Genomic DNA, 27,379 nt, shown 5'->3' with positions numbered 1-27,379 from the left:
ATTTTCAGTTTAACAAAGTGCAAAGTCATACATTTGTTATAGACTGGTTATATGAAAGGAATAAAAAAAAGCAACTTATGCCACATATATCAAAACACAATAAAAGAAAGATCAAAATACCAAAAATATTCCCTCCCATGTCCCTGCCAGTGAGCATATATCAGTATCAGCCCGTCAATAATAATCCACGATATGTGAATGGGTAGACTGTAATTCCATTAAACTGTGCTTGATTAACAAGCATTTAGAAAGCTCAAAATTTTTTTTTAAATCTTTCTTCAAAAGTATTCAAACTAAAAGTCTACAATGCAGGACAAGGCAGCACATCAGATACTCAGAATCAGAATACTCACATTAATGTGTATTAAAACACACTTTCTTGCAGTGATTGGCTAAAGGCATATTCTGTGTGAGAGCGTAAGAAGATTGCCTTCCAACCAGTGAGTTCATATTTTCCACATATTTTTTCATAACAGATATCATGAGCTGCTGAGTGACTGACTGTACAGCTTCTATCAGGACTGTTTCACGTTCCAAAACTGTCAATGTTTGGAGGAAAAAATATTTCTTGCCACAATGCCAGATGGATTTCTTCACTTTTATGTTTCTCTGCTCTTACTTTTTCAAGCAATCAAAGCCTGGGATCAGATTTGAGGCTTTCAGACCTGTAACCTCTGCTGACTGACCTGTCCCTTTCCCGGGGCGGGGCCCTCTCAGAGGGGTGTGGTCTAGCGGCTCCTCCAGGGTCAGTGAGCGAATTACAGTCTCACAAACAAACTGAGTCCCGCTGATGTCATCTTCTCCTTCCTCCTGAGCTGGGACTCCGCCCCCCTCTGCTCCCGATCCCGCCCCATGAGGGACATCTGAGGACCAGTAACAGGTGGACAGATGTCATGTTAAATGTCTGTTAAACAGAGCAGGGAGCTCAGTTATCATTATGTTTCTGTGTGTTCATTTAGAAACCACTGCGGACCTCGTGAACTGATTGCTTAATACAGACTCCACTGTCAAACATGGAATCATAATTGATAGATTACGAAGAGGTGCATTTCAGCTTGCATTTGGAAAACAAGTACACTATTTATTTCAGAGTGTAATCATGCCCTAATGAAAACAAGTGGGAAAAAAAAAATCACTGCAGACTCTCAACCCCCTCTCTTTCCTGAATGTGAACTTCTGCCATCAGGGAGAAGATTCCGTGTGCCGAGATGTAAAACAAGCACACTTAAGTTATTGTTTATCCCAACCACTATCTATATAATTATTAGGCACTTTTTAAGATTTCGTATTGTCTGTACAGTCATATGTGTCCTTCCTTTATGTCATTTTCGGGTTGTAAAGCAACAGATTGTAGCACAATGCTCAAGACAAATTGCCCCTCAGGGACAATAAAGTGTATTCTATTCTATTCTATTATAATGCCTTCATTTCTCCTGGTTTCTCTGCATCACTGAACACCTGGGGCTCCGTATCAGAGATGATGAGATGACATACATTGGTACTCTGTGCTTTAACAATTAAGTGTTATGTGCCAGTACCATTCATTCCTATACAGTAAATCAGATGTCTTATATCAAAATAAAGCATGTTTCTGTCTTGAGGACAGAAAGTCCTACAACTAACCCTACTTTAAGGGTTCTGGACTTTCATAGGGAAGTGTTGACCATATATGTAAATAAATAAGTCTGTTCGTGGACGAGCTTGTCGAGCAGCTGACATTTATCATTGTTCTTTGCATTAAGTTAAGTACGTACAGTATATTTAATAAATACTGACTTTCATATTTATACGGACAGTTCCTGTTCACAGGCTCCATTTTGGAACCTTAAAACCTTAAGAACCTTAAACAAATATGAAGAGAAAGCTGCTTTACCCATGATGCTATTGATGACTTCAGTCTCTTCCTGGATCAGACCCAAAGAGGGACTGCTCTTGTCCTGCAGGGGTCCATGTTGAGGCAGAGGGGACATGCATGGAGTCATGTCTGGATGAGGAAATAACGTCAGAGACTGAACTCAGGTCAGTTTATCAGTCATGTCCATACACTGATACAGGTTTAATGATTTGTAATGTCAATAGGAGCTAGGGATGTCACAGTTCTCCAAATTAGTTTGTTTGAGTTGACTTTCGATTTTAAGATCACGATTTGATTCAGTTCTCAATTTAAACATTTCTTTTTCAGCAGGGACGGCGATGCCACAATAAGAGTCACGAAATGGCAAAAGGGTACTTTACAAATACTTTTTTGTTTCCATAACTCTCTCACGGGGAAGGCAAAATATTGCCACACGGTGACTTCAGAGAAGCAGGAAGGTTTTCCAGTTCTGTTGTTTCTCCGTCATCTCCGACAGCTGCCATGGTGTCTGGGAAAGTCAAGCTGCTGGCTACTGGTAAGCTAACGTTACCCTGTGTCTTTAGCTGCATGCTACTGGTAAGCTTACGTTACCCTGTGTCTTAAGCTGCAGGCTACAAGCCGGTAAGCTAACATTACCCTGTGTCTTTAGCTGCATGCTACCAGCCAGTAAGCTAATGTTACCCTGTGTCTTTAGCTGCATGCTACCAGCTGCTAAGCTAACGTTATCCTGTGTCTTTAGCTGCATAGTACTAGCCGGAAAGCTAACGTACCCTGTGTCTTTAGCTGCATGCTACCAGCCAGTTAGCTAACATCACCCTGTGTCTTTAGCTGCATGCTACCAGCCGGTTAGCTAACGTTACCCTGTGTCTTTAGCTGCATGCTACCTGCTGATAAGCTAACGTTACCATGTGTCTTTAGCTGCATGCTACCAGCCGGTAAGCTAATGTTACCGTGTCTTTGGCTGTATGCTACCAGCCAGTAAACTAATGTCACCCTGTGTCTTTAGCTGCATGCTACCAGCCGGTAAGCTAACGTTACCCTTTGTCTTTAGCTGCATGCTACATGCTAGTAAGCTAACGTTACCATGTGTCTTTAGCTGCATGCTACCAGCCGATAAGCTAATGTTACTCTGTGTCTTTGGCTGCATGCTACCAGCCTGTAAGCTATGCTGTGTTTGTTTTTTTCTTTGGACATGCGCAAATAGGCGGGGGTGGAGAAAGAAAAAATACTGGGCGAATCGCCGATCGTGCTTTGATTTCGAGATCAAAAGCTCATTTCGATTGATTTTAAAATTGTGACACCCCTAATAGGAGCTGCGACCAAAAAAAACCAACATGCGTCAGTTGAGCATTTTATTGTTGCTTCTGTTTTTAACTCTGCTACAATAATATCATATGGAAACAACGAGAACACTTCTTACCAGCAGGGGTGTTGTTTGGGACACTCTCCAACTCTTGGACGATGTTGATGTCCAACAGCTCAAAAGACAGAAGATCCTGAGAGATCAGCAACAACAGATAGCTAATTTAAATGCTTTTGAGCTGCATTATGGGAAATGTAGGAGGTAGTGTTTAGGGATTAAAAGTCAGGATATCTCAGCTTTTGACCAATCTGTTTTTCATCCGTGTCTTTACCAAAGTGCACACTGAATAACTGGATTACACCTGTAAATCAATGTGAGGATTTACTGCTTTTCTGTTTTTATTTTATCATATACATACATATTTGGGATTTGAAATGTTGAATAGACAAAAAAAGACATTTGAAGACGTCTGAAAACTGAAGAGGGATTTTGATACAAAAAACTCAAAATGTTCCGTTAATTTGCATGTTAGCGTACCGCTGATGCTGTATTTGCCACTTGCCAAGTGTTAAAGTACATCTTATAATAAAATTATGCTTTATGTTGTTTTATGTTTAACAAAGCTTAAAGGTGACATATTATGCTTTTTCCGTATTTTCTGTAATATCTACAATTTTATAATGTTTTTTGACTGTAGAAAGTGCTGCTATAGTCTAGCAAAATCTACTCAAAAAATTAATTATAGATGAATCTACCTAATCTGTACGTTAGGTAGTTAAAATTAGCTCCATCTTTTCCAGCTGCAACATTAAAGTGATCCTTAATGCGTCAATAATTATAATCCAATAATATATATTGTTCTAAAATGGGCCATTCTGCATTATGAGTACTTTTACCTGAGTAACATTTGGAATGGAGGACTTAAACTTGCAAAGGAGTATTTCTACACTGCTATTGCTACTTGTAATTAAGGATCTGTGTGTGTGTGTGTGTGTGTGTGTGTGTGTGTGTGTGTGTGTGTGTGTGTGTGTGTGTGTGTGTGTGTGTGTGTGTGTGTGTGTGTGTGTGGTGGCTTGTGGCTCGGCGGTAGAATGGTAGAATGTGGCAAGACACTGAACCCCAACTAAGGATGGGTTAAAAGCAGTAACAGATTTTCACTACATTGTACTGTGTGTAAGTGACGATTAAGGAATACAGTTTGTGTGTGTGTGTTTAAATATTAGACAATAATGTTATTGTGTGTCTGTGGTTATGAGGTTGAAGAATTTTAAGGAATTCATTTCAGAAACCTAATGAACACTGCATTTCATTGTCACATGCTGCTGTGTGATCATCTTCCCTTGTAGTCAGGCTCAGTGCAGAGTCAACGGCAGTGTGCTGACGCCAGATGATGTTACCTGTGCAGTAAGCAGATCCACAGAGGGGATGTAGTACTCTTCTTGGTCCACTGACATTAATGGCTGCTCCCTCGCTGCGCAGGCTTTCCCATCCTTTGCCACTGGGTTCTTACCCTGCAGACAAAGTCACATATTTTCACTCCCATATTGTACACAATATGGGAGTGACAATATCTACAGCACATCTGTGTGTGTGTGTGTGTGTGTGTGTGTGTGTGTGTGTGTGTGTGTATTTATAGGGTGTATTTCTGTTTATTTATTCATATCCACACATTCATTCATTCATTTTTTTCACACTGTCTATGTTCCTTCATTGAAGTGGCTATTCTGTTTCAAAATGATAGCCACTGCCCCGGCAATAGAAGGGTGGTTTTAAGGCACCTTTGTGCCTTTGTTGTCCAGGCAACATGCGTTTGTTGTTTGAAAATAACAATTAAATTAAAATATCCCACCTATAGAAATAAATCTTTATGATCCTACCAAAACGTTGTAAGCTAATGTAGTATGTGTGTGAATCAGGGAAAATAAATATTACTGACGGTCTCTGGAATAATATCAAATAAGATGAAACAAGATGATTAGATGGTTAAAATAAACTGTTTGGTCTCGACTAAAGCTAGAACTCCAAAAACTTTGCACTCGGGTTTCCAACTTCCCTTTATAAATTATAACACACCCATAATTACTATGGTGCGGCCGATTTGCCAATCAGTAGCCTAGCTGTCAATCAAAATCAGTGGGTCCGAACTACAACCAAAATATGGGAAGTCTTAAAATAATAACTATTGTTCTTTAAATAGAAACAAAAACTGCTACTTTTGGCTGCTACAATCATGATATTTCTGTTTCCAACCATCCACCCATTGGTTCTACCTGCGGTGTGACACAGGGTGACACCAGTATCCCATCAGCCATCATGGGCGCTGGGGCCAGAGGATCAACCACGATGCTGCACCAGACCCTGGGTCCAAACTGCTCTCCGGCGTGGGCCAGGCGCCAGTGGGAGGTGTAGGAGCCGTCCACAGTGGGAGCACACAGCGCTACGCTCACTATACCAACCTGGACACACACAGAGAACAAAGCAGTGAACTACAATACACCACATCCATGTGATTCAGTGGTACAAAGGAGGGATGCTAATTTAGATTATTATTTTTTTTTCCTGACCGAAACCTGACGCTCACTAACCGATTATTAGTCTCGCATTGCCAGACCTTCCTCCACAGCGCTGCAAAAGAAGGTCTGGTTAGTCCACACAGCATTCCCGGATGGGAGAAAAACGTGCTCTGGTTTATTGGCATTTCTTTAAACCAATCACGATCGCCATGGGTGGCGATAAGCGCCGGATGCAATACAGGTGCCTCTGCAAAATAACCTTGGGAAGGAACTTGTTTTGGTGGAACATGTGTCTGCAGACACCATCCAAGTCCCCATCCAATACTTGCTCAGATAATGGAGCTGCACTCCTGTTTTTTTTTTGTTTACAAAAATAACTAAGTAAACAAAGTAACTAAAATATGTCTTAAGCTTAATACATTTAACTTAAAGTGCAGCAAGTGAGTCTTTTCTCTCAACACCAAAACAGTTCTCCCTAGGATCCCAGCAAATCTTTTTTAATTACTTTTTTATTTTGGTTTTAATAATATTGTTTTTTAACGGTTTATCTTTTAGCATTAATCGGTCAGAATCCTCATTGTCAGTTAAACGGTTAATAAAGAACATCCCTAGTCAGAAGAGAAAACAAGAAGGATGAACTAGCTGACAAGTTCAGGGTACTTTTCCGAAGCTAAGTGAAAACGTAAACTGCCCTCTCACCTGTCCTGGCTGCAGGAAGGGAACAGACACTTCCCTCCAACGGTCCCCTGAACCCACCGCCAGGTTCCCCCACATGAACTTCAGCTGCAGGGAGCAAAACAAGGCAAAACATCACGCTCACTTATCAACTGTATTAACACTGCATGAAAACATGTCCCAGAGAACGTTCGACGCGGTACACATATGTTATTAACCCCTAGGTTCATTTTGCACCGGAACTGTCCTTTAAACTAGTGCAGTGTTCCTTCAAAACATACCTGTTTAGAACGGGCCGATTGCTTGGCCTCCTGTATTGCTGCTTGTAGCATTCTCCAGAACCATTGTACCCCGAAATAACTTAATAATTAAAGAGGGACCCCAAAGCACTTAATATGCAACTACCTGCATAGTCTTGACTTACTGTGTACTGTGTAATTCAGAGGAAAACATTGTACTACTACATTTTCTTGACAGTTTTGTCCCAGTGGCAATTACTCTGTTAAACAAACTGTAGAATGACTTGCACACAACGCACAAGCACTTTGGTCATGTACTAGCTGTACAATTTCTGCATATAACTGCACAAGTCAATGTGGTCATGTACTGTTTTTTTATCCATGTTCTACTGTCTGTTTAATATGTTTTCATGTTTTGTGTGTTGCATGTTATGTGGTGGTCTACAAAGTTTTAAGGATGTCCTGCCTCTTAGACTGTAAACCTAGTTTACCTACGGGTACCAATAAAGTAACCTGAACCTGACAGAATGTTGCAGATTCAGATTCTACTCACAAAATATCACATATAAAATATGATGCATATTTTTTTTCTGAAACTATCCAGCATTATGCCTTTAATACAGTTGAAAGAATGACCACCTTGAAGTAGCCTCAACTGTGCTGATAATGCCTCTCCTTTTACTTTAACTAAACATTTGCAGCAGAACTTGTAATCTGTGTCCACAGGCGGTTTTACCGTACGGCATAGGTAAAGCGCCTAGTAGTGAATATGTGTTTTTTAAACTCAAACCCACATGTTGCAGTGCGGTTCAATCAGGGTTAGGGTAAGGGTTAGGGTTAGGGCAGTGTAGAGAGTCAACGTGACCCCTAAACGGCCGGAGAAACGTGCACAACCGCCGGTAGCAAAACAACGTGCTGGAGAGCCACCGCCGGCGAAGCGCCGTGAAGCGTAGATTTGTGTCCGATCACGTGCCCGATCACGAGCCAGGCTGTTCATACCAGACGCGCATTTCTCCGCACTGGTCACTGCTACACTCTACAGGACAGCTCTCTCCCCTGTGTGTGTGTGTGTGTGTGTGTGTGTGTGTGTGTGTGTGTGTGTGTGTGTGTGTGTGTGCTTGTTTTACTATATTCGTGGGGTTCAAAAACCGGGGAATGCAGTATACTTGTGGGGTCTGCACAGCCTTGTGGGGCCAAAATGCTGGACCCCACAAGGTTAAAGGGCTGTTTGAGGGTTAAGACTTGGTTTTAGGATTAGGGTTAGAATTAGGTTATGGTTAGGGTGAGGGGCTAGGGTAAGGGGCTAGGGAATGCAATATGTCAATGACGGTTCCCACAAAGATAGTGAAACAAACGTATGTGTGTGTGTGTGTGTGTGTGTGTGTGTGTGTGTGTGTGTGTGTGTGTCTGTGTGACAGCCAAAATCACTATACACCTGGGTATTTTATTTTGAAATTTGTTTTTAAAAGTATCCGGCTGTGCCGTGGCCTTCCACATCGTGACTTGACACAGCTCTCGGAGACGCCGAAACGATCGCTGTAGCACGCACCGCTGGCGACAAAACAACGTGCTGGAGAGGCTGATGGCCTGGGCATTTATCTAACACGTGTTTGTGTTCCCCATTTGTGCATGTAGGTAAGACAGCAATCCGTTTTTGGGTGATTAGTTTTTGGCATGACACCGGTAGCCGGGGAACCGCAATCAATGAGCCTTGTAGCGATGTAGCAACTCCCTGCCTCCGCTGCTGTACTGCGCACGCGTGGGGACACACTCACAGAGATGCCTTGATTTATAGATGGATGACGCAATGAGAGAAGGGGCGGAGTGGACAACAGCTGAGTTCTTTACCTTAGTATCAGCACTCCAGCAGATTGTTCCAGTGTTCCTCATCTTCCAGTACTTGATAAACTTGGTCCCGGGACGCAGTCGGGTTCCATCAGGAAGGTTCTCGTCCAGAAATGCGGCCGTCATGGCTGGAACCACCAGGGGACAGGGACGCTTTGGACGCCTGGGCAAGAAATACAGCCATTTTGCTCTGCATCCATCTCCAGTTGTTCTTAAAGGAACACGCCGACTTATTGGGACTTTAGCTTATTCACAGTAACCCCCAGAGTTAGATAAGTCCATACATACCCTTCTCATCTCTGTGCGTGTTGTAACTCTGTCTGACGTGCCCACCGCTAGCCTCGTTTAGCACAGATCCTGGAGGTAACCGGCTCCATCTAGCCTACTGCTCCCAATAAGGGACAAAATAACGCCAACATTTTCCTATTTACATGTTGTGATTTGTATAGTCACAGCGTGTACAAATAACAAGGTCACATGAGACACAGCCGTCTTCTAACCGTAAACAAACTGGGAACTATATTCTCAGAAGGCGAAGCACGGCTACTTCTGCTACTTGGGCGGAGGGATTTGCTCGTAGCACCTGAGAAGCGCCGTGGTGAGGAGCAGAGAGTAACTACGGTGCTTTTCAGGTGTTGTGCTAATCACTCAGCCCAAGTAGCAGTGCTTCGCCTTCTGAGAATATAGTTCCCAGTTTGTATACGGTTAGAAGACGGCTATGTCTCATGTGACCTTGTTATTTTGTACACACTTTGACTATACAAATCACAACATGTAAATAGGAAAATATTGGCGTTATTTTATCACTTGTGCTAACCAGGCTAGCGAGAAGGGTATGTATGGACTTATCTAACTCTGGGGGATACGGTGAATAAGCTAAAGTCACAATAAGTCGCCGTGTTCCTTTAAAGATGTGTTTACCAAAGTTCAGACCAGGGTTGATCGTTTGTTGCACATTTCAGCAGATTTAAATGAATCTATGTGTGAAACTTAACACTGGTTCCCAATCTTTTTTGTCAGTTGTCAACAGTGATGGAATGTAACTAAGTACATTTACTCCAGTAATGTACCTAAGTCCAAATGTTGAGGTACTTGTACTTTACTTGAGTCTTTTCTTTATTTTAATGCCACTTTCTACTTCTACTCCGCTACATTTCAGAAAGAATTATTGTACTTTTTACTCCACTACTTTCATCTGACAGCTTTAGTTACTAGTTACTTTACACATGAAGATGTCTGCACACAAAACACATGTAGTTTATAAAATCTGATGTTTTATCATAAATGAAACTAGCCAACAATATAACGGCCTACAAGTCCAGCTGAAATGATTAGACCATTAAACACACAACTGTTTGGATCCTTTACACTTTCTACAATGGGCGGAGAGTTGTGCATTGAGTATTTTTACTTTCAATACTTTAATACTACATTTTCCTGATGATACTTACATAATATTACTTAGGTAACATTTTCAACGCAGGACTTTCACTTGTAACAGAGTGTTTTCGCAGTGTGGTGTTAAGCTCTTAAGCTGGTTGTCAACTCGAGTACCCCACCACTATGTATTTCACCCATTTATCCATATTACTTTTAGCTAGTTATTGAAACTATTTATCCATTATGTTGAGCTATTTATCCAATAGTTTAAGATAACTACTTTTGATGTTTATCCATTTCATTAAGCTTTAAACATTTCTATTTTAACCATTATCCATATTCTGTACAGTTTCTACTTCTGTGCGTGCTTGCTCACTTGCTTTCACACACTTATTGCTGATTCAAAACAAAGATATACTGTATTTTTATTAAAATTCATATTTGTTTCACATTTCCTGAGCTACTCCATAATCTTCCACTAATACAAAGGGCCCTATCTTGCAACGCAAAGCCCGACGCAAGTGTCTTTGCTAGTTTAAGACCGACGCAGTTGTCAGTTTCCCGTCCAGCGCCTGCGTCGTTTAAATAGCAAATGCAGCTGCGCCCATCTGTGCACCCATGGGCGTGCTGGTCTTACAGTGAGGTGTGTTCAGGTGCATTCTGGGCTTATTGCTATCTTGCTATCTCGCCACTTTTAAGATTTACCGTATTTTCATTTTTCGGTCAAATGGCCTTTTGAATGGGAGTGCTAGGGGCACTTTTATGCTAGCCTCAAAATAGCTATTTTTAAAACACTAAGAAGGCTCGACACAACATGAAACTTTACTTGAAGTATCACCAGGGACTCTACACCTTAACGAAAGCATTGACAACATTGTTTGTGTACACAGAGTTTACTAAAAAGAAAGGTTTTGAGCAACTCACTGTAGCTGTTGTTTACGCTATCCGCCATTTTCCCAGTCAAAATCAGGCGATCTCCAAATGCGAATGAACGGACTCCATAGGAGGAAATGTCATTCTTATATGAGGCTCCTTTTTCAACTACAAGGTCAATATTGTTTTTCACTAACGACAAAACAACAAATTATCCGTGCATTTATATGGAACTAAGCTTTAGGAGCTTCCATCTTTACTCTCCTCTAGGGGTGGAACGTACATGTATTCGTATTGAACCGAAACGGTACGGGCGTCTCGGTTCGGTACATGAATTTACACGGAGAATACACGGTATAAAAATAAATAAAACTTGCGTGCAAATTTTTTAATGTAATGTGGAACTACTGTTACATACGCATTTCTTAGAGACACCTAATCTGTAGCCCCGCCTTAGCTCTGAAGCTCCCAAGTTCCGCCTACATGTCAAATCGGTCCAGTGAGTCCAGACCAGAGCTATGTCTTTCTCTATCACTCTGGTCCACACGAAGCAAACTAGTCCCTTCCATATACAACCAAACACGGATGTACTGTAGCTGTATCCCTTCTTGCCTCGACCACAAATGGCTTCCAGGCCCATTTGCTTCGCTGTTTGCTCCGCTGTTTGCTCCGCTGTTAGCTGTTAGCTCCGCCGTTAGCTTCGCTGTTAGCTGTTTGCTCCGCTGTTAGCTCCGCTTTTAGCTTCGCTGTTAGCTGTTAGCTCCGCCGTTAGCTTCGCTGTTTGCTCCGCTGTTTGCTCCGCTGTTAGCTCCACTTTTAGCTCCGCCGTTAGCTCTGCCGTTAGCTCCGCTGTTAGTTTCGCTGTTTGCTGCTGTGAAGCTAACGCCACAATTCGCCAACTACTCAGTGTAACCGAAGCTGCTCTTTTAACACCCCTGCTCTGTGCATTCACATGAGAGCAGCACTTGTCTCCCATATCACACTATAGCTGATTGTCTTATTTTGTTGAAGAACAACAGCTACAGTGAGTTGCTCAAAACCTTTCTTTTTAGTAAACTGGGTACACAAACAATGTTCTCAATGCTTTCGTTAAGGTGTAGAGACCCTGGTGATACTTCCAGCAAAGTTTCATGTTGTGTCGAGCCTTCTTAGTGTTTTAAAAATAGCTATTTTGAGGCTAGCATAAAAGTGCCCCTTGCACTCCCATTCAAAAGGCCATTTGACCGAAAAACGGAAATACAGTAAATCTTAAAAGTGGTGATTCCTTCCTAAATATGCTTTTAAACTGAAGTTTGACTCGGGTACATTCACAAAAAGACCCTAGGTTGCATTTTGGCGAGAGTTGCGCTTTAAAATAGGGCCCAAAATACACTGGCCTTTTATTGAATCATTCTCCTCATTTACTTTAGTCTCCAGGGTGTACTCCAACCAATCTAGTTGGGAGCGTGTGAGTGTTGGTGTTTAGGGACCTACTCGGGGCTGCTGTGCTGGGTGGCTCGCGGCTGCAGGAGGACAGGGGAGGAGCTTCCATCTTGGTGGGAGGAGCTCCACTGGATGCCCCGCCTCTCCATTCTCAGCTGTTTCCGGATCTCTTTGACCTCGGCCTTCAGCAGGCGCTTCTCCGCTTTCAGCCGCTGCTTCTCCGCCTTTCGGAAACTGCGGTCACCTCGCCTGTAAAATCTGAAAGGGACACCGCGGTTTGAGCCATTAGAACAATGATTCCTTTAACACGGGTCTGTAATGTTTTTTTTAGGGCAGGGACCCCTTATGAAAGAGATACAGAGTAGGGACCCCCTACTATACGTGTTAAACTCAAGGCCCACGGGCCAAATCCGGCCCCTCGCATCCCCTGATCCGGCCGGCAAATCAACTGAGGTTCACAATACATTTTGGCCCTCCTTAGTTGTGCGCCAAACCAAAAAGATGGGGAACTGTGTTTTACGTGACGCTCAAAGCAGAATTTTGGCAGATTTGCCGATTTTGAGACTCAGAAATTCCCACAGTACCGGAGAGTTTGCATATTCATGCTGTGAAACCGGTTGTTGTGACTCAGCTGTGTGGTAGCCTGCTTTTAAAAATGTAATCGTTTTGCTTGATTTCCTAAATTCTATGATGGCTTTGGAACTTCTTTGCTGACTTTTTCAGGGCTTTATGTCGACCAAGTTTAAGTGAGAAGACTATATGACGTGCAATAATACAGTCAATGATATTTGACTTTTTCGATGAAATAAAAGCATGTCAAACTATACGTGTCTGGCCCTTGATGTCTGCGCTGGATCGAATACTTCTTCCACTGCTGGTAACAAGCCTGCGGAGTCCTACCTGCTGTGGTCCGGGGCTGGGGAGCCGTGCTCGGGGATGGACAGAGGAGTCCGGGCTCTCACCAGGTTGTGACTGGGATCATGGGAGAAACTGCAGGGCTCGCACAGAGTACAGGACGTACACACACTGCACACGCACACAGACAGAGACACAATGGAAAAGAAAGGGAGAGACAAGCTGAGGACTGGTTGTTTCTGTGCAAGTCAACATATTTCTATGAGGCTGAAACACATGGAAAGAGAAAGCAAAGCAGCTGGAACAGAAACCCAATCCCATTTTTAAGTTTCAGATTTTAAGGAAAGAATGGCTCTCCTCTCTGCCCTTTCTTTTCATTCTGTACTAGTCTGTATTTTCTTGTTGAGCCATGCGTCTAATGTATGTATATCTATCTCTGTTGAGTTTGTGTTCTGTCTTTTATGTATTTTAAAGGCCCATCTTGGGACTGGCATTGCAAATTAGCTTAGGCCATTGTAGCGCACTGAAAACTCTTCTGTTTTTCTAGTCAATTTTATCATATCAGCACGCTTAGTTAAAATAACTTGCTGTATGTATTTTTGTGAATTCATAATGTCTTTATGACAAGGTAAAAAACACTATATCGTGTAATGCCTACGGACTGTGTAGGAGGAAACACTAACTCTTTAAGAGAAACAGAAGAGCATCGTGTGCACGTACAAAGAGACAGAAACATGCTTGTATTAAACCGCGGCTATTTCTTCTATTAAACGCTGCAAAATGAAGATATCAATATAGTATATGTTATATATTATTATAACATATACATTATACATATACAAACACTTTTCAACCTTTTTAGACATTTTAAAAAGGCATTACTTTCTGCAGCAGATGTTGCTACAGTATGTGTGGTATTTACTGATGACTGTAAACATTGACTGTCTCCTGAGCAGTGATAGTGGAGTGGTTAAAGAACAATTCCGGCGCAAAATGAACCTGGGGGTTAATAACATATGTTTACCGTGTCGAGCGTTCCCTGGGACACGTTTTCGTAGTAACCGAATGTGTATCTAGCTTCAGCTAGCTTTAGCGTGATTAGCTTGCATCGCTTGTATTCGGGGCACTTGGAAAATAAAAACAAATCACTATTTTATACCACTAAAAAGGTTCAAAATATCACCACACTTCAACGGTAGCATAATGAGGGTCCCTAAATGTTAACCGAAGCATTGAGAACTTTGTAAGAGTACAGATATTTTATTAAAAAGATAGTTTAGAAAGACAGTAGCTCCCAAGACGGCGGCCGCCTGTATACGAGAACGCTACTGCCTCTGTACCAAAACTCTCCAGAAATCTCTTCACCCCTCACCCAAAGGGATTTAGTGAATAGTAGCTATACATATTAGCTAGTTGTGTATATACTGTATGTTTCAGTTGTTTGGTGTGGTCTCAGTCTCCATACACTCTGGTCTTAGTGATGACTTGGTCTCTGTTTAGGTGGTCTTGACTACAACACTGCAGAATACTGAAAGCAGCAGAAATGCAAACCTGAGTACACTTTAATATCTCTTTATTTATCGCAACGTAATATTGTTATCGCGATATTTAACAAAGTTAGTGCACATCCCAAGTGTTCCTCATATGGTGCAGCCCTACTGCAGCCAGTTAGCTGTCGCCGGCACATACCTGCACTGGTAGCCTCCTCCGGTGGTCTGCCCCCGGCAGGAGGAGCAGGGGGGGGTGGAGGAGGATGGAGCTCCAGGCAGGGTGGAGGAGGACACCTCAGGGACCTGCTGGGCCTCTGCTCCTCCTACTGCGTCCCCTCTACCTCCCCCACCTCCTGCTCCTGCTCCTCCTCCTCCTCCTCCGAGGGGCTTGTGAATGCAGCACTGTCCAGAGAACTCCCGGCAGATCTTCTCTACCGCCTCACGCACAACCTGGTCCTTAAACTGCAGGGAGAAGGGGGGGGGGCGCAGTGGGAGATATGGGAGGAGAGTGCTCAGTAGGGCTAGGCAATATGTCAATATTATATCGACATTGACATATGAGGCTAGATATGGTCTTAAATATTGGATAACGTAATATTGTCTCTCTATTCCAGTGGTGGAAGTATTCAGATCCTTCACTTCAGTAAAAGTACTAACAGCCACTGACAGGCTCAGATTAATGTTCTAAGTGTCTGACGACATTATGGAAAGGATTACTAAGGAGGTCGACCTTTCTGTTAAAGAGTAAGATCCTCTTTTTTAAAATACAAACATCCGCGAAATAGCGCTCGCTAAAGCCACCAGACTCCATGTAAATAATCAGTAATTTTAGATCGTAAAATACACTTCATTCACGGTCGACAGAAAAAAAATAAAACTATGAAAAGCCGTTTTGGGTCGTCTTTCCACTTTTCCAACCATCACAACTTTAGTTTTGTTTGAAATAAACACATAGTTTACCGATTTACATGTGAAAATATGCTGGCTCTATACACGCTAAAAGTATTGTTTTTTCAAATGGAGTCCGGGGGGTTTAGCGCTAGCGACCTCAGAGCTGTTTCTGGTTAAACAGAAAGGTCTTAAATAGGTTTTAAAGGTCTATCTCTGTAGGGATCCTTTCCATAATGTTGTCAGACACTTAGAATAATAATCTGAGTCTGTCAGCGGCAAAAACAGAAGTTCCAGCCTTCCGGGAAGCCGTGCAGCTGAAAGCCGTCGCTAACTCCGCCCACACAGCTGACCAAGTCACGTGACGCTTTAGAGGAGAGGACGTCTCATCCCTCTCTACAAACATGTCCTTGTTTCCTCTCTCCTCGCATGACTTCCTCGCACGTCTCTCCCATGCTTCCTCGGTGGGAGGGACTAAGACGCGAGGAAGCGTAGGAAACGTTGATGCAATTTAAGGGAAGTGAGCTGCAGCGTCTGTCACCTCCACTGGGTTGTTCTTACCTTCTCCATGTAAGAGGTGAACCAGGCTGGAGGAGTCTTGTCTTCTTCTTTGGTCCCCTTCACATCTTTCATGATCACCTGATCAACAGGATATATTCATTAGATAAGGCATGCATATCAACATCTTTATTACATTACTGTCAATGTAAATGACCACACAGCTTTCATTATGGTCAGAACCCAACGGTGGCCAACAATGTCAAGCCCTAATATTGATGTTGAACAAGAACTAGTCTTCTGTGCTAACCGAGGCCGGTCATATGCCGTTTTCCTCAACAGCATGACTTACTATGGCTTTTCAAATCAAGTCAATGCTTTTATACCAGGGGTCTTCAACGTTTTTTTAGGCCAGGGACCCTTTAGCTGAAAGAGAGACTGAGGAGGGACCCCCTCCTACATATACTGTCTGCAACTGAGTTGCATATTAAACTAGGCCGAATGGATGAAAATAAATGGATATTGTTTATACATCGTGTTTTAATGTTAAACGTACATGTGGGAAGCACAGTAAATCCTTAAGCTTAACTATGTGGCTATCATAGTGGCTACCTTACCTATAGTAAGATTATCTTCAATGCGTAAATTAAATAATTTTTCACAAAAAGGCCTATTGACCTGTGTACACTCATTGCCCAGCCCTTGTGTATTATCTCTGACATTCTCCTGTCTGTTGTTTGTGTGTAAATGGTTTTATTGCGGGGGGGTCTGTAGACTGTTAAAAACTGAATAGCCCTTTTTGGGATAAATAAAGTAGTTTGAAGGTGTTTTTTTTTACGTTTTTGTCGCTTTTTCTTGCTTTTTTTATAACGTTTTTGCTGTTTTTTTTTTTATGAAGGCTAAGGAACTTTTTGGCCAACGTTTTGGGGGCTTTATGAGGACCACACTGTAAGTGAGGAAGCTATTTGAGACAATAATACAGTCAAAAATATTTGACTTTTTCTCTTAAACAAAAGCATGACAATAAACTCTATATGTCTGGCCCTTGATGTGATTCCTGGCCCTTAGGGAAGTGGAGTTTGACAGCCCTGAGTTTGCCATATATGACAATTTAGAGGCGTTGACTATGCTCATGATCAAATCTCCAGAACGTGCACCTGATGAACAGCTGGTTTTTATAATGCTGAAACGAGCAATTTACAATCGTCTGTGCAGTTCTGAGGATTTGATTGATTATTTATTCTACAACTGATGGCTATTTCAACTGGCTAGAAAAACCGTTGACCAATCACACTTTGGTATGCAGGATTAAAAATTGGAACTTCATCTACCTATATAGCTAGCTAGCTAGCACTACCTCATGAAAAATAATAAAGATAATGGTCATAGAGACACAAGCCTGGGTCAGATCACACAGCTGTATAAGTTGTCGACTTTCAGAAATAATAACCTTTACATCTTCTATCCAACAAAAAATAAATATTAAGTAATCTGAGATACATTAGTGAGATGCATAATTTCCAAAGTTTGTCCAAAGTTCTGATTAGGGGTGTAACGGATCACAAAACTCACGGTATGGATCGGATCACAGTTTAAAGTCACAGATCGGATCGGATACATTTGCGGATCAGCACAAAAATGGGGGAATTTAAATGATTATGAAAAATGTAATAACATTGGGCCTCATTCACCAATATCTTCCTATTATTCTTTGTTCTTAATAAACTTCCTAAGAAAAGTCTACGTCAGATTCATGACATGTTCTTAAAAAATTGTTCGCACCTGTGTTCTTAGGATTGATGAATCCCACATCTTCGTAATTGAAAGCGCTTGCCAGTTGTTCCTAATTAGCATAAGACAACGCCCCGCAAATTCCCATATAAGGACATGACACTTCAGGGCCGTGTGCAAGAAAAGTTGGAGAATGTCCAAAAGACGCACAGACGGTGGTGGTCCACCGATCACCAAACGAAAAAAGAACTTCTACTTCTATTTCTAGAAGATTTCGGGACAACGTCGCTCAATTGAAGATGTAAAAAAGAAATGGTTTGACTTAAAATCTGAGACCAAAAAATCCATTGCCAAACATAAGAGACATATGCTGATCAATCACCAAATAACGCTGGATTTAATCAGCTTAATTGCTGATGTAAATTGCAGTGTTAGTATTTCTTTGCATACTATGATTTTTTTTTTTTTTTCAACAAATGATCAGAAATACATTACAGTAAAATACTATCACTGTAAAGGACTGTAGAATTAGATAAAATGCAGTAACCAATTATTTAGAGCAAACGGTCATCACTCAAATGTGCGTAAGAGTGCTCTTGAGTGTGCATAGATTTTGTTCTTAGCTAAGAACCAATCCAAGATAAGAAAACATTAGTGAATGTCAGACTCTTCGTTAAAAAGTGCGTAAGTGGGGTTTAAGAACACATTTCTTCGTAAGAATGGTTGGTGAATGAGGCCCAATAACTTTTAACAATAATAACGTCTTTTACCAGTAGATTGCTGTTAAATGACAAAAACAAATGAGAAAATTGTATTTTACAGTAACTTTAAATGCACGAGGTTTACCAGTTTCAAGTGAACGCACCATTTAGTCTCGTCGGTGTTGTTTTTCAGACAACAGCAGTGACCAGTGCTAGTTTGTGTCTGTTAGCTCATAGCTTTAGCGGCAGACAGTTGTACGTCCCGCTGTTGGAATCCTCTACAGTGAAATACAGTCGCACTTTTACACCGTTTAGCTGTCAACATTTTAACCATATTTAATCCAGCTACTAGCTGTATCTTTTCACGGCAACCCTCCATAGAGATTTATCAGCCTACTTTAAGTAACACCAAGAGTAAACATTTAGAGTACTTCACACTATTGTTATGGTTAAACTTTGCAATTGATCCGTGGATCAACTATGGTCCGTTACACCACTAGTTGTGATCAGTGGCAGCTGAGGTACCATGGTCCAATATGAACCGCTGTGTGTTGGGGTCTTACCATGCCCTGTTCTGGCACTGCAGCCTGGATTTTGCGGCTGACCACCTGGGCCAGAGTGGGGCAGTGCTGGGGGGGTCTGAAGCCCCTCTTGGGCTCTGTTCCGCTGGCCTTGGTGGTGGAGACCCTCGCCGGCTGGCCCCGAGTCTCGTACACATTCATGTGTAGTCGGTTCCCCTGCCTCGCTGCACTCTGGGAAACAAGTCAATGGGTTAGTGTCACCCGCTGCCATTTTTTGGATATATTTTAGATCAAATTCTCAACGCAGCTGTGTCTCTCTTCTGATAACAACAAAAAATGCTTCGCTAGAGAGGAGACACCAGCCTCAGTGGAGGAACACCGGTAAACCTGCGAAAAATTGCCGATAGACTCCTTTCCCATTGCCAGTAGACGGGTATTCCTGTCCGTTTTCCTGGTGTGTCACATTCAACGTCAGTTAGATGATGTCATATGCTCATTTGCATATGTGTGACGGAACTACGCAATCATTTGCACAAAGCTTAGAGGTTGTGTCAGCAAGGCAGATAGAAAGAAATAGAAATCCTGAAATACGTTGCATGTTCGCCGGACAGTACTGGAGTCTATTCTACAGAAAGTCCCCAGATTTGTCGCTAGTCGCTTTTGTGAAAAAAAGTTGCTAAGGGGGTCTGAAAAGTCTCTAAATCTAGCAACAAAGTCGCTAGGTTGGCGACACTGGTTTCACCTCTGTGTAATGTAGTTCTTGCATATAGTAAAGTCTCAAAGTTGCCGCTGTCATTACATTACCATCGTCATATTTTATACAGGCAACGTGTGCAGAGCTAAAATGTACAATACACGACTTCTTTGTTTCCCAGATAAGTACAGAAATGTGAACAGCAATTCAATCAATTTACCTTCAATGCCTCTTCGTATTCCACTGGAATAAAAGCAGAGACGTTCATTAACATGACATTAATATACCAACTCTCAGAATCTCATAGATGTGTTTGGTTTTGTTTAGCATACTTAGGTATCTTATGACTGTTTGTTTGCTTACCTTGGCTGTTAATGGACACCTGGATGAAGAAAAGGGAAGATTCTTTGTGAGCATTTCCACAGTGCTGCCAGTTTGTCATTGCGGTTTCAGGAATTAAAAGGGGCACTCCACCAACATCAGGAATTTGAAGCTGAGTTTACTCATCAGGGAAAGTACTGCAGTTGTGTCATGTCTTCTGCAGCTCTGGAGGGGCTTTGTAAAGTCTGAGAAAGTACCCTTATGATGTCATTGTGATGACATCAAGGTTAACTTAGCCTGGGTTTTTACTGCAATATCTTTAACAGTCGGTAAAATGAGTGGAGTTTGAAAGACGTGGGCATTTAAAGGCGTGGAGGATTTAAAGAAAGACGCTCCAGAGTTGCATCAGGGGAAATGTAGGATACAGCATTTTGGCTCAGTTATCTTGGTCTCTGTTGCACCAATTCTTTTTTTTTTTTATAATCTGTCTCTTAAAAGTCCCCAAACCTGCGGGATGTGCAATACTAAATTGCTGAAGTACCCCTTTAAAATGACAGAAAAGCAAGTACCTTTAAGTAGGGCTGGACAATGAATCAAAAAGTAACCAGAGCCAACATTATGATTCTATAACCGACCTAATTGTAGTCACATTGGGTCTGGTTTATTGGCATTTCTTTAAACCAATCACAATCGTCTTGGGCGACACTAGGCGCCGAGCGGAGCCACAGTGCCTCTGCAAATTAGCCTCTGGAAGGACCTTGTTTTGGTGGAACATGTGTACGTTCAAAAGTTGTTTTAGTCGTGCAATGGAAAACTCAGATTGGACAGATAGTCTAGCTAGCTGTCTGGATTTACCCTGCAGAGATCTGAGGAGCAGTTAACCATAGTCCTCATCCACCGGAGTTTAGAACGCCAACACAAAGAAAGAGGAAGGGGACGGACATCCGGCCGAAAATGAGGGACTTCAGGCGGAATTTCCGGTGGCACCTGAGCAATCTCGAAAATGAAATGTCGTGGATATAGACTAAGTTCACTTTTCAAGTTCACAGTTACCAGCAGCTGATTATAGTGACGGAGGTTCACCCTGTAGCTCGCTACAACTCCAGCCCGGGGGCTGTAAACAAGTCGAGAATAGGGCAGGTAGTTTCTGACACAGCCGTCTGTTACACAACCTGTTTGGTAAAATAATGTCACTCCATACCCTAAAACATCCCGCTGCTGGAAAGAAATAACACAAGTGTGTTATGATATCAATTAGGGGTCGAGCGATACTGGTTTTTCAAAGCTAATACCGATACAGATTATTAGTAGTTAATGAAACCGATATTTGGAACCGATATGCATTTGCTGTTCAGCAAAAATTAAAATCTTTTAGTCAAAATTATCATTTTTGGAACGTTACAAACTCCCAACACGAAAGTTTGTTTAAATGCTTCCAGCAAATAGCTGAATAGCTGAAGTGTTAACATGCAAACAGTTTGTTTGCAGGTGTTGCAGACTGTAGCCGAGCCAAAGTAGCGCACTTTTTAATAAATTAACTTTATCGTTCAACCAAAACACAGATACAGATAATCTGCAAACTGCCAAATATCGGCCACGATAATTGGCCAGGCCGATAATTGGTCGATCCCTAATATCAATTATCATCATCGTTATCGGGGTAAATGTGACAATAAATGGTGATATTGATTTGAGGTGATATTGACCAGCCTTACTGTACAGTGTCACAACTGAAAACAAGACAAAGACAGAGTGACAACCAACAAGTCTCTCACCTCCTCGTTCTCCTCATCGAAATAGGTCAGCTGAAGACTGCTCAGGCCAAATGAACGCTTCACCTGCACACGCACACACACACACACACACACACACACACACACACACACACAGATTTCTGATAAGGACAGAGGATGGTGGCTGAGAGACAGAAAGTGTTAAGGCTTAAACAAATGGACAATTGGAGAAATAAAGTGATCCCTACTTCAGTTTCAATTAGGATGAACTCAGTGACTCAGACGGAGATGTGTTGTCGCTAGGACTCAAGGATTAATCAAATCCATACCGTTATCGCAATGTTATGGAATTACCGCTCTTACCGTGGATTTCCACAGGATGCGGAGCGTCTGTGGACCGGCTCCACTGCGGAACGGCTGCGTGCTCCGCCGTCCGTCAATACCCACCAGGTCCGGATTTGTTGCGTAACGGCTGCAGCCAGCCGACCACGAGATCTCGCGAATTCACGTATGTTCGTGCGATATAACAGGATGTAGTTTCTATAAACAGAACCACAAAACCAACAACAGTTTGTTTCCATCCAGAGGAGTAGAGGGGAAACAACTCTGTGCTGTGTTTTCAAGGTGTAGTGCAGGGAAATATGACCCGCCGTGAGCACGGTGTATTTTATTTTGAAAAGTAACCGGATGTTTTATTTTGTTTCTGTGCTCGACTTCCTGTCCCGCACAATCTGAATTGTGCTGAATTGCTGCGGAGCTCTCCGTCGTCCGTCAAAAATAGAAGCTCTGCGTATCTGCTCCGGACGGCTGCGGACTGACGGAACTGGGACGCAGTAATACACACATTGACTTTAATGGAAACCTAATGACTCCGTCGACGTTCCGCAGACGTTCCGCATCCAGTGGACATTGCTTGTTATGCTTCGACCCAAACCAATAAAAGCTCATGTTGCATGTTTTACTCCGCAATTCACGTTGAATGAATCTGTAAAACAACAACTCAAAGTGAAGTGTGACATCTGTGACTCGGCAGCACTCAGACTAATGAACTCTCCCAGGCCTTAGATAGGGACCATAAATCCAGAGGTGCGGGGCTACCAGCCCATATTTCACCTTCTTTCTCGACACTGGCTGTTTACAATACCATTGATTAAAAAACAGAGTTGTTAGGGGCTCCAGGCTCATTCCAGCTCACTGGTACACTATAAGCCCCTTTCCACTGCAGTAACGGGAAGTCAATGACACAGGTCTACTTTAGGGAAGGGTTCATGGAAATAAATTACTTAAGGCCCTGACACCCCAAGGCGACCGCCGGCCGTCGGTTCCAGTTGGATTGGGCCGAATGATTGGAATATCTTTTTTTGCACATTATGTCCATAAGATGGCAAATGTACGAGATACATAACTACTTGTGTAGGTATATTTATTTCAACATAAACATGTCTTTTAAAAGATCGACATATACCGAAACATAAACCAATGTTCTACCGTGAAATTTAATATAAAGACCGTAACGTTAGACCTCTCTCTGGACCGTGGTTGGTGCTAGACGAACCATGCTAACTAGCCGGCCGGCCTCTAAATTAGTAAAATGTAACAACTTCATGTTTCATTCACTCCCTCTTGTCACACTGTAGGAAAGCACATTGCTATCGCAAGAGTGACAAACTTTGTTCGACTCATTTTTTTGTGTAGCATGAAAGCATGTTAGGTGGGTGGAATTAGCAAGCTAACGTTAACTCTGCTGTTAGCTAACTAACATTATCCAACGGCCCTACGGCCCCTCTGCTGTGCTCCCATCATAGGGAGAATTCTTTGCGGAGAGATCGGATTACAGCCAGGGAGAGGGACATCTCTGGTTAGCCATCTCGTGGTATACGCTGTCTTTCCGGCAGATAGTGAAGCAGAGGGACCACAGGCTCTGTTTGGTTCTGCCGCTGTTGATTCGAGCAAACGCCGTTTGTCGTGGGTACCATAGCAATATTTGTATCCGGTTTTCCTTTGAGAATGACGAATAGATTACCACCACATGCTGGTCAAATTATATGGTATAAATTATATTATATTATATATATATACATAATATAATATAATTTGCATTGACTATTTAGGAAAATCAGTGTAAAATATAATTTGCATAATAATTTGGAACACAGTGTAGTGACCTTGGGTGTCATGAAAGGCACTTTAAATAAAATGTATTATTATTATTATTAGTAGTAGTAGTAGTAGTAGTAGTAGTAGTAGTAGTAAAAAGTACAATATTTCTCTCTGAAATGTAGCGGAGTAGAAGTAGAAAGTGGCATGAAAGGAAAAGACTCAAGTAAAGTACAAGTACCTCAACATTTGGACTTAAGTACAGTACCCGGAGTAAATGTAATGTAGTTACATTCCACCACTGCTGACTAATGATCAGACCATTGTTACCCCCAACAGGTGCAATCTGTAAAACGCCATGGAAATTACTACTAAGTACATTTTGTCAAGTACTGTACTAAAGCACAGTTTTGGTGTCCTTAACTTGCGTTTTCCACGTTTTACTACATTTATTCACCAACTTTAGTTACCAGTTACTTTTCAGATTAGGATTTGACATAATCATCTTATGTGATGCATTGTTACAAATTACTCTAGTCCACAGTAACGCAGTTAAGAGCTTCTCCTTGACCCGCTACAACAGTCAAACTAAGCTTGGAAGTTAATGCATCAGAAACTACAATCCAATAAGGAGCGAGACACCCAAACTGCTCACTTTGCATCTCTGTGTAGTTCCAGAGCCCCCCCCCCCCAAGGCATTCATCAATATGAATATTCATGTTAATCATTTTCAGTGCAGGACTTTTAGTATTTTTTGGTGTGTTTGGTGTACTATACTTTTACTTTTGTTTAAGAGACACCACTACAGCACTACTCTGTTACTGTACTGATGGATTAATGCTTTGAAAGTGTACATTATAGTGGCTTTATACACCCTGTTGTATGCGCAAGCAACCACGAGTTTACAGGCACGTCTCTGCTGATTGGTTATCACCTGTGACACAGCCAATAAACGAGCAAAGCGATAGAAAACATATCTCAAAGCCATCGCACACCGTTCTGAGGAAACATGTCCTTCAACCATCAAACTGTAGCAAAACAGTGCACGCCGTTTTGAGATTGAACGTGCCCCAGGTAAACATGGAGGGAGTGCTTAGGTGCATCAATAGAAAACTAAAACAGAAAGAGGTCAGAAAACAGGAAACGTGATGAGATATATGAAATAAAAGCCTAAATAAATAGAGCAAAGCATTATGGGATAGGCCTACCTACAACAATTATAACCGTTTGTAATGTAGTCCCTGCTTGTTCAATGTGTAGCAAAGCTCTTTGCAATGGACCTTTTTCACAGCAGACATTTTGACGTGTCATAGTAGGAAAAGCACAGCTGAAATTGATAACCTTAACGATGGCTCAATTCCATCAAGTGTCCCAGTAAGCTAGTTCAGTGAGTCAGCATGTGCAATACCAGGGCCTCTCCTAAGTGGAATGCAGCCATCATTAATGGTTTGGAATACACCACTGACATGGCAACATGTCTGCCTGAAAAAGGTCTATGATGCTGCTGTGTAATGAACAGCTGATATCACAGTAACTCTGACTTCTATTTCCCTGCCCAGCAGATGGTGGATGTGGGGTTCAAACTGCTCACTAGTTCTGTTAAGCTAGTAAACAGTGTTTCCATGACAACAACCACTACAATAATGACGTAAGCACTGCAGTGTACTCTCCCTGTGTGTATATTGTTTGCAAATTCTGCACTCAACCCATTCAGCCTCTTTTCTCTTATGCAACAGTTATATTGTCAGTATATATGTGTTTTCTGTATGTATTGTTCATTTCATATTAATGTTTAATATGTTTGTCCGTGTATGTACCTTTCACCAAGCCAAATTCCACATAAGTGGCAATAAAACGATGAAAAATTATTCTGTGTGTCTGTGTGTGTGTGTGTGTGTGTGTGTGTGTGTGTGTGTGCGCGCGCGTGCGTGTGTGTGTGTGTGCGTGCGTGCTGTCAGTGTGATGGGAGGTTTCCACAGCTTTAATGTTTCAGCCCTGACCCCCGCTGCATGATGCTATTGCTAATGCTAGCTAACGTTATAGTATGTCAATAGCTTCTCTCTAATAGCATATATATCTGGAGCTGGTATGAGCTCGCTAGGGTGAGGCTTTTCCCGTCTCAAGGGTTAACACAACACCGCGATGTGGCACAGCAATGAAATCATCGCTCCCAATCAGTCGCGACTGTAAATGGGTGTATGAGAGCGGGGCAGAGGCGGCAGCAGGCTGTGCGGTGCTCGGTGTGTTTGCGAACGGGCCCGCCGGGGTGATGCTCTCCTCGCTTACCATGGCCTCCATCGACTCCCAGCTCTTGGTCTCGGATCCCGACAGCAGGAAATTTTTGGAATTTCCTCTGAAATTCACCTTCAGATTGATGTAGAAGTCCATGGCGTCGCCTGTCTGCGCTTCAACGCATATTACACACGACGGACACGGAGCGTTTTCCCCGAACAACGACGGCTATTTGGGTTAATCTCGCTCCACTGTCACTCATCCGACGGGGGATGAGGCGTATTTTGTGTTTACATCAGCGTCCTGGGAACGCCCACCCTGCACCATGTGTCCCGGAACAAAGATCGACACACTTCCGCTTGTGCAGCCATGGGGGCGGGTGCAGCGCTGAGAAGGACGTCAGAGCTTCAGCTGAAGCTGCCATTGGTCACTGCTTTTCTACTCAGACACAAGACAATAACACAAGTATTATAATTTATCAAGACCATTATAACCAATTACTGAATTAGAAAAGAAGATTTTACCTAACATCAAGAAAAATATCTCAATACACCAAATCTCTAACCAGGTGGTACTGATGCTGCACAATGTGGGGATGCTCTCAAGTGTAGGCTACACCTTTTGGATTCAAATGGCTTCGATCCTTCCTAGATAGTCCCTTACCCTGTCTTCCATGTTGTTACTATGAGTCCATGCAAAGCATATCTACTTAAGAGAATCAGAAATCTGAATCAGAAAAGGGTTTATTGCCAAGTACTGTATAAGTACCACTTACAAGGAATTTGCCCTGGTGGTTGGTGCATGTATACTGTAAACAAACATCATTCATTATTTGAAATAAACAATAAATACAGAAACAAATACATACAAAATAGCTGTTTAACATAAGAATAAAGGCTGAATGGATTGAGTACAGAATGTGCAAAAAAATATACAGTATAGTATGTGCAATGGGCAGGTGCAGTGGTGGAAGAAGTATTCAGATCTTTAAAGTACTAATACCACACTGTAAAAATACTCTGTTACAAGTAAAAGTCTGCTGCGTTGAAAATGTTACTTAAGTAAAAGTATGTAAGTATCATCAGGGAAATGTACTTAAAGCGATGGTTCGGAGTAATTTCACCCTAGGCTGCTTTGCACCTTGACCTCGAGCCAAACAACCTCCCATAAGCTTTTTTCCCTTGTTATAACGTTGGTCAAGTTAGCGTTATCAGCTGGTTAGCTTAGTGCAGGCGCTAATGGATCCATGTTTGTATCTCGTAAATTACCCCACTAATAATGCCCGGAATGATACCAAACTTCTACGGTAGTACAAATAGTTTCTGTACTTATAAAACGAGGCATTAGAAAGTTTGTAACTACACCAGAAGTATGTAGTAGTAGTATGTAAGTACTGCTGTAAGATAGCGCCAATAGCGCGGTAGCAGCCGAGAGGAGTATCCATCAGGCAAGTGATATTTAGATATACTTCTGGTGTAGTTACAAAACTTTCTATTGCCTCGTTTTATTAGTA

General features: G+C 42.1%; 1 protein-coding gene and 2 long non-coding RNA genes across 7 annotated transcripts in view; 1 reads left to right on the top strand and 2 right to left on the bottom strand.

Annotated features, from left to right (window-relative positions):
* The window catches only part of nbr1b (NBR1 autophagy cargo receptor b), a 36,770-nt gene extending 10,590 nt beyond the window's left edge, over positions 1-26,180 (bottom strand). For 4 of the 5 annotated variants that reach the window (XR_004895823.1, XR_004895822.1, XM_035995037.1 and 1 more), the window contains exons 1-16: positions 25,921-26,180; positions 21,580-21,642; positions 19,847-19,865; positions 19,704-19,726; positions 18,832-19,020; positions 15,900-15,977; positions 14,650-14,912; positions 13,006-13,131; positions 12,157-12,363; positions 8,434-8,593; positions 6,371-6,454; positions 5,429-5,614; positions 4,556-4,669; positions 3,276-3,351; positions 1,874-1,984; positions 687-863 (exon numbers count right to left, since the gene is read on the bottom strand). Coding sequence is in view for 3 of the 5 variants with exons in the window: in XM_035995037.1 (XP_035850930.1) it covers positions 687-863; positions 1,874-1,984; positions 3,276-3,351; positions 4,556-4,669; positions 5,429-5,614; positions 6,371-6,454; positions 8,434-8,593; positions 12,157-12,363; positions 13,006-13,131; positions 14,650-14,912; positions 15,900-15,977; positions 18,832-19,020; positions 19,704-19,726; positions 19,847-19,865; positions 21,580-21,642; positions 25,921-26,022 (1,978 nt within the window). In the remaining 2 variants the exon portion in view is untranslated. The remainder of the gene's footprint in view (positions 1-686; positions 864-1,873; positions 1,985-3,275; positions 3,352-4,555; positions 4,670-5,428; positions 5,615-6,370; positions 6,455-8,433; positions 8,594-12,156; positions 12,364-13,005; positions 13,132-14,649; positions 14,913-15,899; positions 15,978-18,831; positions 19,021-19,703; positions 19,727-19,846; positions 19,866-21,579; positions 21,643-25,920) is intronic. The other variant, XM_035995056.1, reaches the window with a different exon arrangement.
* LOC118493805 lies at positions 520-19,615 on the top strand. Its single transcript, XR_004895825.1, has 3 exons — positions 520-530; positions 5,293-5,295; positions 19,432-19,615. It is a non-coding gene; the product is annotated as an uncharacterized LOC118493805 (long non-coding RNA).
* On the bottom strand, positions 2,483-3,269 carry LOC116045087. The gene is made up of 3 exons (XR_004103849.1): positions 2,849-3,269; positions 2,537-2,582; positions 2,483-2,492 (listed from the first exon to the last, which is right to left on the bottom strand). It is a non-coding gene; the product is annotated as an uncharacterized LOC116045087 (long non-coding RNA).
* Positions 26,181-27,379: the final 1,199 nt, after the last annotated feature.

Source organism: Sander lucioperca, chromosome 2 (assembly GCF_008315115.2).
Source record: "Sander lucioperca isolate FBNREF2018 chromosome 2, SLUC_FBN_1.2, whole genome shotgun sequence".
Classification (NCBI taxonomy): domain Eukaryota; kingdom Metazoa; phylum Chordata; class Actinopteri; order Perciformes; family Percidae; genus Sander; species Sander lucioperca.
Note: the sequence above shows the minus strand (reverse complement) of the source record. Positions and strands in the feature narration are given on the sequence as shown.